The sequence below is a fragment of the Cervus elaphus genome, chromosome 15, assembly GCF_910594005.1.
Source record: "Cervus elaphus chromosome 15, mCerEla1.1, whole genome shotgun sequence".
Classification (NCBI taxonomy): Eukaryota; Metazoa; Chordata; class Mammalia; order Artiodactyla; family Cervidae; genus Cervus; species Cervus elaphus.
In genome coordinates, this window is record NC_057829.1 from 24,506,434 (window position 1) to 24,520,119 (window position 13,686).

Sequence of the window (13,686 nt, forward strand, 5' to 3'; positions counted from 1 at the left end):
CCCGCCGCCGCAAAGGCGAAACCGACTCTCCTGTCTCGCGAGAGCAACTGTTTTGTCTCGCGAGAGCGGGGCCGGCCGGTCTCCCTTGCTCTCGCTCCACCCACTTCTCCTCGCTCGCTCTCTCCCATCCCCCCAAGCCAGTAGCTCTGCTGCGCAGCTTCCTTAGCGGTTGCCCCCGCTAGAGACGGTTGGGAGAACCGTTGTGGGGGCTCTACCCGAGGCGGGCGACTTCTGCTTCCTCACGACCAGACCCCGCGGGCACCGGAGTCGGCGCTACTGTCGCCCGACAGGGTATCTGAAGTAAAAGGGGGTAGGTTGGGCTGGTAGTTTCGAGAGCGGAGTCGGGAGAAGGACGGCAGAGCGACTGGGAGGGGGTGGGGCGGCGGACTGGGGGAAGTGTAGAGGTCGCCACTTGGAGGCAGCCAGGCTGCGCCTCCCAGGCGATCTCCCACTTCCAGGAAGGCGGCCTGTCGGAAGGAGGATTAACTCAGGTGGAGTTCAGTGGATGAAGCCGAGCCCTGAAGTGGGGGTCATCCAGCATTTCCCCTCCATTCCCTGCTGGTTTGGCCTCCGCCATTTTGGGTACGGCAGCGCGGCGCCCTCGGCTTCCCGCCCTTCTCCTCTTTCTGCTTTTTGCCCCTCAGCTTCCGAAAACTGACTTAGGAGGCCGGGGGTTGGTTAAAGCTTCGCGCAAGGGATGAGGGTGGGAAGGAAGCGAGCAGGGGAAGTCTGGGCACTTGGGTGTGGGGAGGATCTGGCCCGTCGGGCGCGCTCCCGATGGAAATGGCGCCGGATGGGCCTGGCCTCCTACCGAGGCCTCCCGTCCTCCGCAGTCTCGGCTGGGCTACCTGGGCCGGCGGGACTGCGAGTGACTTCTGACGCAGATTCCCAAGATGAGAGAGGCTGGAGCTGGGGGAGGAAAGCCAATGGCGACGAAGGCGCTCAACTCCTAAATCCAGGACAAAGGAGGCAGACGGCCTCCTTTGTAATTCCGCCGCCCGGTGGCGAAGGTTTCTAAGGCAGGCTTGGCTGCCGGGCTAGGAAGTGGCGTACTCTCCCTAGCTCTTCGGTCTCTAGGGCAGCTAGATAAACGAAAAGTCTCCGGGGCGGAATAAAGGACGCTTAGCCGGCCCTTATATTCCACATTTGGAACTTCGAAAAGAGTACGTACTCATTTTCCAAAGGGTTTTCTTTTTCCCTCCTTCCCATCCTTATCTTAAACTTACTGAAAGACTGGGTAATTGTTTTGTAAGCAGAAAAGCGAGTGATTTATCAAATAGGAATTTGAAATGGGCTTATTTCAGATAGATGAACTATGAAAATAGGCTTTCTGAACCATTGAGCGGGGGTGGGATGGTGTAATGGTTTTGTGTAGTTTGGCAAATACTGGGTTAGAATTAAGTAGGAGTTTTACTTGGGGGAAACAGTTGTTAAAACACCACCAGTGATGGCAAAACTCTGTGTATAGGAATTACTAAGTCTCCAGGGGTTGTGTTTTTTGCAAAGATTGTAAGGCCATGGAAACAAAATACTTAAAAACACCGTTATGGTTTATTTTCTTTTGGTAGCTAAGCCTGTTTTCTATTTGATGTAGGACTGTAGTAACATTTTGACCAAGAAAATAAGCCTGCTCAACAGAAAGACAAACAGCAAGTTCAGTCATGTGATGTTGCGATGGTTTTAGTCCTTAGAACATTGAAGAATTGTGTCTGTAATTTTCATTGAAGCCGTACAAAAGGTATAGGCATGGCTATTTTTACAGCGGTAAAAAAAACTACAGTTCCTATTGCTGAAGACTTTCTGTGCTTCTCGTGGACTTTGAAAAGACAGCCCAGTTTCCTATAAATGATCAATAGTATGTGATGTAACAGCTTCGCTGATTGAATTACCCTAGAAACTTTTTCTTGCCCTGTTTTTCATCTGCATGGTAATCTGGAAATCCACCTAATTGCCTTAATATGTTCAATAACTGTTCTTCTGGTGGTGGTATTTCGGTAAACAAGTGACTGAACTGCAGAGGCTGGTCGTTAAGAACCCAATCATTTTAGAGGTTTCGCTTCACTTTAGGTGTAGTGGTGGTGTCTCTTGTTTTTAAAATTAAGGAGCAAGCACAATGAAAGCGGAATGATGTAAAATTTCCGTGTTTTTTATAATTTCTTGACCAAATTTTGAAATTCCTCATTTTTTAGCAGCAGTTGGGTTACCATTTAGAAAGTTACTAACGCATCAAATACTTATTTTGTGTTATATTTATGAAGATGGTATATACCTCTGTGTTATAAAGGAATTTTGTCTCTTTTGCCTTTTTTAGTTGCTTTTTCTTGACAGCTTTGGGATACAGTTCACATAAGTGTCATCCACTTAAAATCATACATTATGTGATCTTTTATGACTGGCATCCTTCATGTAGCATAATGTTTAGGAAAATATATTTTAAATCTCATAAAGAACTGACCAAGATTATCCTAGTATTCCAGCTGCTGGTATTTTAATTGGTTCTAACACTAGGAATTCTTTTAAAAAATTAGCCCCTGGACATTAGCCATTAGACACTGTTGCAAAGAAGGGTTGAGGTGGATTATCCTGAATAAGTAGTAAATGTTTATTTAGGTAGTTTCTGAGACAGCTTTATTAATGTATAAGAACAAATACTCATTTTAATGAGTTTAGAATCCGTCTTGGTTTTGTTTTCTAAATAGAATTGTATTAACAGATTGTTTTTTCTTAAATAGACTATGTTTTATATAGGTCTCATTGGTACAGGCTGATCCAAAAATCAAAACTAGTTTCCTTGCTAGTGTTTCTGGGAAGGTGCTAATAAGGTTTATAGTAAAGATAAGTCAGTTTCCCTCTTTAGGAGGGAAGGTATTTGTTCCTGAAACAGTACCTTTACATTGAGGGGGAAAATGTTCTAAATTATATAAAGTCACCATTTCTAAGGTCTTTTCACAACAAATTAAGTTTTTCATTGGGAGGTTAACAAATGGAGGTTTAGATCCTTCCCATTTTTTCCACTTCTGTTGTTAAATTCCCCTTTATAGAAAACGGTTATGTCTTGGGTTGCTGCCTTTTTTTTCCCCCTTAAGAAAATGATCAAGATCTCCAAAATGTCTCCTTTTCCCAAAGCCTACTTTCAGGGCGACTCTTAGAACTATTTTTTAAATTGTTTAGCTGATGTATCCAAGTAAACCTTTCCAGAGACCCTCCTTTTTTCACCCTCTCTTGTCTTTAGACAACTCCTAAAAATGCTTGAAAATTTAAGCCTCTGTTGACTTGGAAAAAAACTTGTAACAGTCTATTTCATTTCAGGATAGGTTCCTATCCTTTAAGGTTCAGTTATTTTGTTTGTAGCTTATTTCATTAGTTTTACAAGGCCCCTTGGAATCCAGTAACAGTGGCCACCATTGAATGATTACTGTGTTGCAGACTAAGCATGGATTCTTCCTAGTCCAGTGAGGTATAAGTACCACTGCTACATTTTACAGTTGAATGCAGAGGTTAAGTAGTTTGCTTACTAATAAACTACGTAGCTGTGAGTGACAGACTAGGGATTCAAGCCAAGAGTTTCCTTTGTCTTAAAAGTTTTTCCCAGTTATTTTCGTGCATGATAGTTGTAATGTCAGATAAAAATCTTGAACGTTTGTGTCTAGAGTGGCACTTAGGATAGCATTTTAAAAAGGCAGAGTTGGACTAACCATACATGCGCAAAGCAAACAAAGTACAAAGGTGATTCATATACAGAGGAATTTGCTGGATAGCCACATTTGGATAATTTCTACATTAGCATTATTTTAAATGCATGGTTTCTTGGGGGAAATTTCTCCTCTTTGCAGATGCTACCCCAAACAGTTGGGCTAATAATTAAATCATGTGAAATTAAGTATTAGTGAATACTGCTTATATGAAATATCCTCAAGCTTAAAGGAATCAAGTGAACAAATTGTTTTGTTTACAGGGGAGGATGTGGTGAGGGAAAGGTTTGAAATATTCAGGTGAGTAGGATTCCTACAGCTGCATAATGAAATTTATAAGATCTGGTAAGTTTCTGCAGCTGAAGGACTTCTGCATTAACCTCTTCAAAATGTTTGGGAATTGTTAAAAGAACGGGTGATTGTCTCAGGATGGGAATTTGGTGGATGACTTCTTTTGAGGGGGAAGGAGGGCTTCTTGTACCATTTTTTAATAACTTTTTGAATGTGATTGTGTTACTTTTTTCAAAAAAAAAACTATTTGAAAGTAGTGAACTGGTTTTTAATATACTATCTTCAATAATTGCCAAACAGGTAGCTTTAAAAAGCTGTTTTGGGGTGTCCTTTTATTCCAGTTTTAAAACTCGGCCTAATTAAGTCAGTAATTTTAAAACTTGCTTTTGGGGAGTGTTTAAATCAGTTTTATAGTTAAACAGGACTTTGTTCCCCCTTCGGAAACAATCTGGTATGTTCAGAATTAAGTGCATCTATTAAGGTTAGACTTTAGTACCATTTTTCCAACATCAAAAGGAGTACTCATTGTACTTCTGACTTAGGCTCTTACTGTGAATGGATGGTGGTACTGTATACAACTTTTGAGTGAGTTTTTTTGAAGAATTTACGTAACTATTTCAAGTGAATAATAAAACTTGGAAAACATGAAGGAACATTTGAGACATGAGGAAAAGACTAGATGGACAGGGTCAAAAAGAGTTTGAAGATTGATGGTAGAATTATGAAGCTTTCTTAAAATTATAACATTTAATACTTGGAAATTCAGGGTTGGGGGAGGGTTAGGTTTCACTGCCTTTACCCCATCTTTTTGTCTGCCCTGAAATAAAAGGTATTGTACCGTTGTATAACCATGTGTTACATTTGCTGTTGTGCACCACTGAGAGTTGGTTCTTCAGTACCTCTGGCAAGAGTGTATTTTGATTGACTGCTTTGTGTGCTTGTTTATTTTTTATAGCATTTAAATCAAACGGTATTGAGATGGATTGGGTTATGAAACATAATGGTCCAAATGACGCTAGTGATGGGACAGTACGACTTCGTGGACTGCCATTTGGTTGCAGCAAAGAGGAAATAGTTCAGTTCTTTCAAGGTACCTCTAGTATTAGTCAAAGTTTAGTAGTATTTTAATTTTATATTTCTATTACTCAGTTTTTAATTTGTAAAACCCATTTATTTGGGGGACTTTTTGATTTGAGTGTATCTGGGTTAACGTATTAAGTTATGAAATGTGCTCCAGTTAATATTCAATACAGAATGTGTAAAAATATGTAAAACCTAATATGCAGTGAACATAATTGAGAGTAATTATGTATGATGAATCATGAATTAGCATATGGAGCATAGTTAAATTTTTTTTTTCCATGTAATGTTAGGTGGCCTTTTGTGAGTTTGTGTGTAATTTTAAAAGACATTGGTCGCAAAAAAAAATTATATAATCCAGTAATATTTGAAAAGATCTTCCTTTGTATTATGGGGTGATGGGGAAACTAAGCTTTTTTTTTTTGTTTTGTTTTTGTTTAGACTTGTTTTAAATATTTGATTCAGATGGGAATGTTTCAGCCTTTAACACTGTTCCCCTTGATGGGGTTATTTGTCCTTGGGTTAAAGGGTTGGAAATCGTGCCAAATGGGATAACATTGACGATGGACTACCAGGGGAGAAGCACAGGGGAGGCCTTCGTGCAGTTTGCTTCAAAGGAGATAGCAGAAAATGCTCTGGGGAAACACAAGGAAAGAATAGGGCACAGGTGGGGATGGAGAGTTTGGGATGGTGTTAAATTTTTATTTTTGGGGGTTGTGGGTCACTATTGCTTAATGGGGGGGTAACAGTAACATTTTTCTGGGGTAGTTTAAAAGAATTGATAATTATCTAAATTTAACTTGGAAACTACAGATTTGGGTGGGGAATTAATGCTAATAGTTTGCTTAAATTAAAATTAGATTTGTTTCCATTTTTCTGTAGGATGATGTTGATAAATGTTTTTGTATAATCAACTATTTTCTCTAAACATCTATTATATACTAAACAAAACAAACTTAAAGTTGTATTTTGTGAATTGTTTTCAAATTACTTAATTTGCTTTAAAACTTAAATATTAATTATTTAAGTTTGTAGGTGTAAAGGAATGTTAACTTTTGGTGTATTTAGGCAGTTTTAATTGGGTTATATTTAGATGTAGAAAAACTTACTGCATTTTGCCCAGTATTTTATTTACTCTAATACGTTTATGCTGAAACCTGTACCTTAAACCATTTTCAAATAGGTATATTGAGATCTTCAGAAGTAGCAGGAGTGAAATCAAAGGATTTTATGATCCACCAAGAAGATTGCTGGGCCAGCGACCAGGACCATATGATAGACCAATAGGAGGAAGAGGGGGTTATTATGGAGCTGGGCGTGGAAGTATGTATGACAGAATGCGACGAGGAGGTGATGGATATGATGGTGGTATGTGTATCTAATGAACAAAGGTTCTGTTGTCATTTTCTTAACGTTCCTGACACTTTGTCAAGAAATACAGAAATGGCAGTAATTTCAGTACCTACTAGGTTTAATCTGTTCATACAAATGTGGATTCCCATGGGCAGCTATGGGACTTGATTGATGCATGTGTTGGCACCTAGTTTACCTACACGAACATTTTTAAGAGATTGCCACGTTTTGACGTTTTCTGTTTGGAATCAGGATGAAAATTTTTATGTCTAAATGTGTGCTTTTCATACAAGTGTTAACTGCTTTTTTAATATGCACTAAAATGGGTGTTGCAAACTTGGTTGGAGGGGTTGCAAACTTGTAACAGTAAGTTAACCAGAGTGCTTGTCAGAAGATAATTTTTATAAACTAGATTATAAAATTTTATCTCTTGAAAGCTTATTCATGTGTTTCTTGTTAAATTAACACAGGTTATGGAGGTTTTGATGACTATGGTGGCTATAATAATTATGGCTATGGAAATGATGGATTTGATGACAGAATGAGAGATGGAAGAGGTAAAATTAAAAAGTGATTTTTAGGTGAATTTTAATATTTGCTCTACATGCACTTAGTATAGATGACTTGTATACAAAAATCAACTCAGGCATATTTCAGTGTATTCCTACATAAGGCTTAATATAGATGTATGCTTACAGAAAAATTTCCATATGATATTTAGAAAAACCAAGTGTTAAGATTACTTGGGGTGTCGGTGAAAAGTGTGTAAATAGGAAAAGGTGTGTATGGGAAAGAAATAATCTTTGGAAATTTTATTTTCTAGGTATGGGAGGACATGGTTATGGTGGAGCTGGTGATGCAAGTTCGGGTTTTCATGGTGGTCATTTTGTACATATGAGAGGACTGCCTTTTCGTGCAACTGAAAATGATATTGCTAATGTGAGTAATTTTAGCAATTAGTGGTTTTATATATAATCAGTGTCTAATTTGAGTATTCTATGTAACAAGCCAGTAAGTTTTAGTGGTTTGGTTTGGCTTCCCCAGACTGTGATTAGAAATGAGGAACTGAAAATAATGGTAGTAGATGGCTGCTATTACTGATTTGAAACTGCCTCATTACAAATTGGTTAGAAAATAAGCAAATTTCAGCTCTTTGGGCCAAGTCAATCACTCACTCATTACTTGTTGAGACCCCAGTGGCCTTAAAATATTTTATAATATCACCTGGGTTAATTTCAAAGATCACTTTGCGTTTGATAGACTTAAAACCAGTGTGCATGGTAATTGTCTTCCAGTGATCTAAGTAGAATAGTAAAATAAGTGTTTTCTTTAGTTCTTCTCACCACTAAATCCAATCCGAGTGCATATTGATATTGGAGCTGATGGCAGAGCAACAGGAGAAGCAGATGTAGAGTTTGTGACACATGAAGATGCGGTAGCTGCCATGTCTAAAGATAAGAATAACATGCGTAAGTGGTGTAACCCTCTCATTTGTGATTACTCAAATGTAAGAGGTTCTAGGAGCTTAGTGGTCTGGGACCTGAAACCATGTGGGTGCTAATAAGTTCAGACTTGCCTTTCTAAGGGGATTTCTATTGAAGAGTTAACTCAGGCTCTTTATACTTCACAGATTATTAGAGCTTAAGTTACTAAACAGGAGAAATGTTGCACTTGCCTAAGTTTTTATGCCATTTGGAAATTAATACTGTTTCTTTATCTATACATTGATAACTGGGTGAGTTATTCCTCCATGTCATCAAATTTGTTTTTAAGCCATTAAATTTAATCTCTAGTGATTCCCAAATCTGACCACACATTAATCACTTGATACTTAATAAAAATAAGTTGCCCTGGACACTACTCTCAATATGCTAATTCAGTTCTATGAATGGGCCTGGAATATATATATTTATATATCAAGTGGGATTTTATTTTTTTTATGGGCACACTGGGTCTTTGTTGCTGTGCAAGGGCTTTTCTTAGCTGTGGCAAGCAGGGGCTACTCTAGTTGCAGTGTGTGGGCTTCTTATGGTGGCTTCTCTTCTTGCAGAGCACAGGTGCTCAGGTGCTTGGGCCTCAGTAGTTGTAGCTCTCAAGTGCAGGCTTAGTAGTTGTGGCACGTCGGCTTAGTTCTGCAGCATGTGGAATATTCCCAAACCAGGGACTGAAACTGTGTCCCCTGCATTGGCAGGCAGATTCTTAACCACTGAACCACTAGGGAAGTTCTGGAATTATTTTTAAGATGTATACCAGCAGGTTCTAAAATAATGAGTCAGCTCTTTTATAGATAGGAAACTGAATCGTAAAACACTGGTAACTAGTTCAAGCTTGAACAGTTTAAATGAACCTTAGATTTTAGTTATATCTGGCATTCAGTCACTCCATTAGGAATTTGCAAGCATTCTTTTTCATGTTAATGTTAGCTAGTCAAGCTTTTCGCACTTATTTATAAATTTTATTCAACATTCCTTTTCCCCCTATTACTCAAAAGAACATCGATACATTGAACTCTTCTTGAATTCAACTCCTGGAGGCGGCTCTGGAATGGGAGGTTCTGGAATGGGAGGCTACGGCAGAGATGGAATGGGTATGTAAAGCTTTTTAAATATTAAGCCGAGTCAGACACTTAGCAAGTCAATCTCAAACTTTTTTTTTTTTTTTTTTTTTAAGATAATCAGGGAGGCTATGGATCTGTTGGAAGAATGGGAATGGGGAACAATTACAGTGGAGGATATGGTACTCCTGATGGCTTGGGTGGTTATGGTGAGTGTCTTTTCCTTGTTGTTGTTCCATTTGAGTCCCCATATGTGGTGCAGTTTAAAGTTCATATATTGTTCCTTTTTTTTAATTGCATAGTTGACTTACAATATTGTTTGTATTTTTAATAACTTGTGCATTTGTATCCTCTACTAAATGGTTCTTAATGTCTTCTTTTTCCTAAGGCCGTGGTGGTGGAGGCAGTGGCGGTTACTACGGGCAAGGTGGCATGAGTGGAGGTGGATGGCGTGGGATGTACTAAAAGCATAACCACACATATAAAAGTCCTGACAACAGCATCTGGTCTACTAGACTTTCTTACAGAATTACTTTCTTTTGTATTTTAAGAACTTTATAATGACTGAAGGAATGTGTTTTCAAAATATTATTTGGTAAAGCAACAGATTGTGATGGGAAAATCTGTTTTCTGTAGGTTTTATTTGTTGCATACTTTGACTTAAAAAAAATAAATTTTTATATTCAAACCACTGATGTTGATACTTTTTATATACTAGTTACTTCTGAGGATGTGCTGCTTTCATAAGATTTGGGTTGATGTATTTTACTATTAGCTCTATAAGAAGTAGTTTAAGAGGACAATGGTTCACCTCTGCATAAACTACAAGTCTCAATAAGCAGACATCTGGAATAGAGCTTGGAGAAGAATTAGTGTTACTCTTTAATTTCTCTTGGACAACACTGTAAATATAAAACCTAAAGATGAGTTTAGGTGACTTCAGGAGTATAAACTCAGCTAATTCTATATTTTCAGACATTTATCCAGCATAGCTCTGAAATATTAACAATCTAGGAGGTATCTGGACTTAACGTATATTCATAATTGTGTTACCTGCAGATGGGAGTGTTGGAAGTTTAGATTCTAGCTCTAGACTTTAGAAGAAATCCCCTCAGCACTTGACTGAAGTACCAAAAAAATGTTTCCCAAAAGTGATAGTTGTAAGTTCTCAAAATGTCTTAGACTAGGTTAAGGTTCTCGGTGACAATGAGATTCACTACAAGTACAAAGGTATTTACCGTGGAGTATAATTCCCCCAGGTGTATTCAGTTTCCAGCCAGATAGTTAAAGCATATGGCTTTTTTAATAACTGTATAGATGACTACTTTTTAAAATGTAAGACAAGTCCATGTCTTGAGAGTCTTGCGATTGGATTTTGCATCTAATTTGTTTCGAGTTTTAGAGCCATTGTATTTAATAATTTTATGTAGCAAGGAAAAAAGGTGCTTTACTTTTAAATCCCTTTGATCAATATGGCTTTTTTTCCCAAATTGGCTAATGGATCAAAATGAAACCTGTCAATGTGAATTCAGTTATTGAACTTGTTACTTGTTTTTGCTAGAAATGTTATTAATGTAATAAATATCAATGTGGGAGATGAGTATGGCGTCTGTCCTAGAATGCTTTGTGTCAGTTAATGATTAGAAATCAAATTGGTAGAAGGTACTATGTCTAAATGAATATTAGACAAAGTGACACAGGATTTCTGCTGTTCTTAAAGAAGGCAGCTTGGTAGCATAAGTGGAACCTATCAACTGGAGCAATGATTCATCTTACTGCCTGTACTCACTCCCTTAATTACTAGGCTCACACCACTTTTCTAAAACAGGCTTAATTTTTTAGGTGTTTTATTTGTTATATAAAATCAACATTTTAGAGAAGTGTGAATATGAGAATTACAATCACAATTCCTTGGCACCATAATAGCGTTAGATGATAGTACTACTAGATGAGGGAACGGTACACAAAGTTCACAAAATACAAAGTTCTATTACATGAAATCCAAAATTAGATTATGGTTTTTAGATACAAGTCAAAATAAAATGGAGCAAGTTTCAATTTCTTAGAAAAAGCCTGCCTACAAAAGGCCCAAATCAATGGCAATGAGGGGTGAAGAATTTAAATTGGGACTAAAAATCATGGTTTATTTGTTGAATGAAACCAGGCTTGGCATTTAAGAGAATCACATTTTAAAGTTTAAGTACAATAATAAAAAACAGCACTTATAATTTTTCATTTTTGCTTATTCTCGTCATAAAAATGTTAACCCATCCCATCAGTACAAAACAGTTCAAAGAATATAGTTCATGTTTCAGATACTCCTATCAGAGCATTAAAGACCACCTATAAATCTGTATGTCCATTCTGATTTAAGACTAAAAACTGACGATTATGGAAAAGAAATCAAAGTAAAATAGTGGTTTCGTACTTTGGCAACTTAGAAAATTAATTTTAAACCTTAACAGAAGTATGTACTCAGGATACAATCCTGTAGAATAAGCAATGCTATCTTAGTGGGGAGGGAGTAGCCATGATTTATTCACTAGTGCTCTTAGGAGTAATGTGGATACCAATAATGGCATGTTTAAAAGGTACAGACTCAAAAGTGCATGACTTAAATTAAGACTTAAGAAAAAAGTGGAACCCCAAGTGGTGATGCTGTTGAAACATTAATTGTGCAAGGGTAGTTTTAAAGATTAAATTCTTGGTATGCTATAAACTATTAACAGGGATTAGTGTTTACTGACTTTATGCTTGAAATAGTTCAAGTATGTATGCAGTGGCAGGGCTGAAAGTCCATCTTCAGTCTGCTCGAGGCCCTGGCTTGGTGCTAATAAATGGTATTTTACTCTACTGTAGTAGACTGCCACAGTGTAATGCTTCCTAAAAGTTACTGGACTGGAGAGGTAATACAGAACTTCTTAACTCAAACCTGTCATAATCAAAGGCAAAGTTTAACTGTATTTTAGATTTCTCCTTAAATGCTTACGGGAAAATCAGGAGCCTATAATCCTGGCTATTACATTTTTTTCTAGGAAAGTTTGTTTTGACTTTTTTTTGGCCATGCTCATGTGGTATGCAGGATCCTAGTCCAGGGATCCAACCTGTGCCCCCTTGCAGTGCAAGTGTGGAGTCCTAACTACTAGACTGCCAGAGCAGTTCCTATGTTTTGACTTTTAAAGGTGTGAGTCCTCCCTAAGAAATGGACATAACTTATTTTCAAAATAAAAGGTTTTGAGACAAAATAATACCTCTTTCACCCACTGTATCTGAAAGTTCAGCAAAATACCACATTGACTACAGAGAAGGCATTTTCTAATGCAAAAGGGGCAGAGGAGGGGAATCAAATAAATACAGTTGACACTTTACCAAGCTAATGAAAAACCTGTTGAAATATTAATACTTCTAAAATGTGCATTTCCAGTCGTTCTCGGAGAACTGTGAAGCTTTAAAGTGCATTAAGAAAAAATTACAGGCACCATCAAATATCAATTTGACAATCTGGAGAATAATAATCTGAAACCCTATTTTTAAGAAGGCCTTTACAAAATAAGGCAAACATGTAGGCTATGCTCTCTGGCCTCTCCATGGCATTAGGAAAAGAGTTACATGATAACTACAGTCAGGAATTAGGCTAAGGTTACTTTAAAGCATGCCCTGTTATTGTTGAATAAAAATGGCAAAGGAAATCTCAAATTATACATTGAGTTCCTGTGAGTTGAATATGTGAAAGTAAAATGTACCAATGCTGTCTGAAAGCTGCTTAAGGGCTGTCTGAATACATTGTACACATGTTCATATGTAACATTCATCATTCATTGTAGGTACTTTTCATACATTAGAATAGTTCTGGAATATTATGGCAAGTTAGATGAGCATCTTTGAATTAGTAATGCGTGACAGGAATCACAAACCCGTACTGGCTTCGGTGAAGAAGGCAAAGGCAGTTCGTTGTCAGAACAGGCATTACAGAAAATTTCCCCACAATTTCTACAGTGGTGCTATTAAATGGAAAAATCAGAGGGAAAAAAATAAGTAAAATTAGCCATATTTGCACCAAAACTTTTGGATTCACTTCCTATTCTCCCTTACCTTTCTCTTAGACAGTGAGAATTCCTTTTCACAAAGTTTACAATGTGTTGCTTCTTTGTCTTTCAACCAAACCAGTCCCTGGTAGAGGAAAAATATGATTAATTCTCAAATTAGTACTAAAAGATACATGAAAACATTTCTGACCAAGAGCATTTTATAGGAACATGCATGTAGATAAACCAAAAATGAGTCCTTTTTTTTTGACAGATTTACTGAAACAGTTGTAGATTAAACAAATGTGGAATTTCCTTCAAAATAATCTGGGTGAGGAAAAAGGGACATACTTATAAGATTGGCCATATACTGATTAAAAAATAGTGAAACTGGATGATGGTTCATTTTACTCTGTTGAATACTGGAACATTTCATGACAAATGTTTTTAACAAAAATCCACTATGGATAGTAACTATAAGGAAAGAACCTTAATATCTACTCCAAAAACATTTAAAGATAAGTTTTCACTGTGAAATACATGAGTTTGGCATTATGTATATATTATACACAGCTAATCCACAAAATTTGAAGAGAATTTGTAAATCAGATGATTGAGTGCTTTAGGTAAGACTTCACCTTAAAGTCGTTCTACAGGGCTATAAATTTCCCTTTTTTTTTTTTTAAGAAAA

The 13,686-nt window shown here is 37.3% G+C and overlaps 2 protein-coding genes across 10 annotated transcripts in view; one reads left to right on the forward strand and one right to left on the reverse strand.

Annotated features, from left to right (window-relative positions):
- Window positions 1–102: 102 nt before the first annotated feature.
- On the forward strand, window positions 103–9,661 carry HNRNPH3 (heterogeneous nuclear ribonucleoprotein H3). Of its 6 annotated transcripts, none has more exons than XM_043924815.1 (10): window positions 103–291; window positions 4,939–5,073; window positions 5,592–5,730; window positions 6,247–6,386; window positions 6,887–6,973; window positions 7,240–7,355; window positions 7,750–7,885; window positions 8,908–9,003; window positions 9,087–9,179; window positions 9,359–9,661. In XM_043924815.1, the coding sequence occupies exons 2-10, from the start codon at window positions 4,962–4,964 to the stop codon at window positions 9,433–9,435; spliced, it is 996 nt and encodes a 331-aa protein (XP_043780750.1). In that variant the 5' UTR covers window positions 103–291; window positions 4,939–4,961; the 3' UTR covers window positions 9,436–9,661. The 6 variants fall into 6 exon arrangements, with proteins under 6 accessions (XP_043780750.1, XP_043780746.1, XP_043780752.1 ...); XM_043924811.1 differs by having other exon boundaries at window positions 105–291; window positions 6,247–6,431; XM_043924817.1 differs by having other exon boundaries at window positions 148–310; window positions 6,247–6,431.
- Window positions 9,662–10,800: 1,139 nt separating this feature from the next.
- Window positions 10,801–13,686, reverse strand: part of RUFY2 (RUN and FYVE domain containing 2) — a 42,992-nt gene continuing 40,106 nt past the window's right edge. For all 4 annotated transcript variants that reach the window (XM_043924809.1, XM_043924805.1, XM_043924806.1 and 1 more), the window contains exons 17-18: window positions 13,063–13,140; window positions 10,801–12,971 (exon numbers count right to left, since the gene is read on the reverse strand). In XM_043924809.1, the coding sequence (XP_043780744.1) occupies window positions 12,828–12,971; window positions 13,063–13,140 (222 nt within the window). In that variant the 3' untranslated portion in view covers window positions 10,801–12,827. The remainder of the gene's footprint in view (window positions 12,972–13,062; window positions 13,141–13,686) is intronic.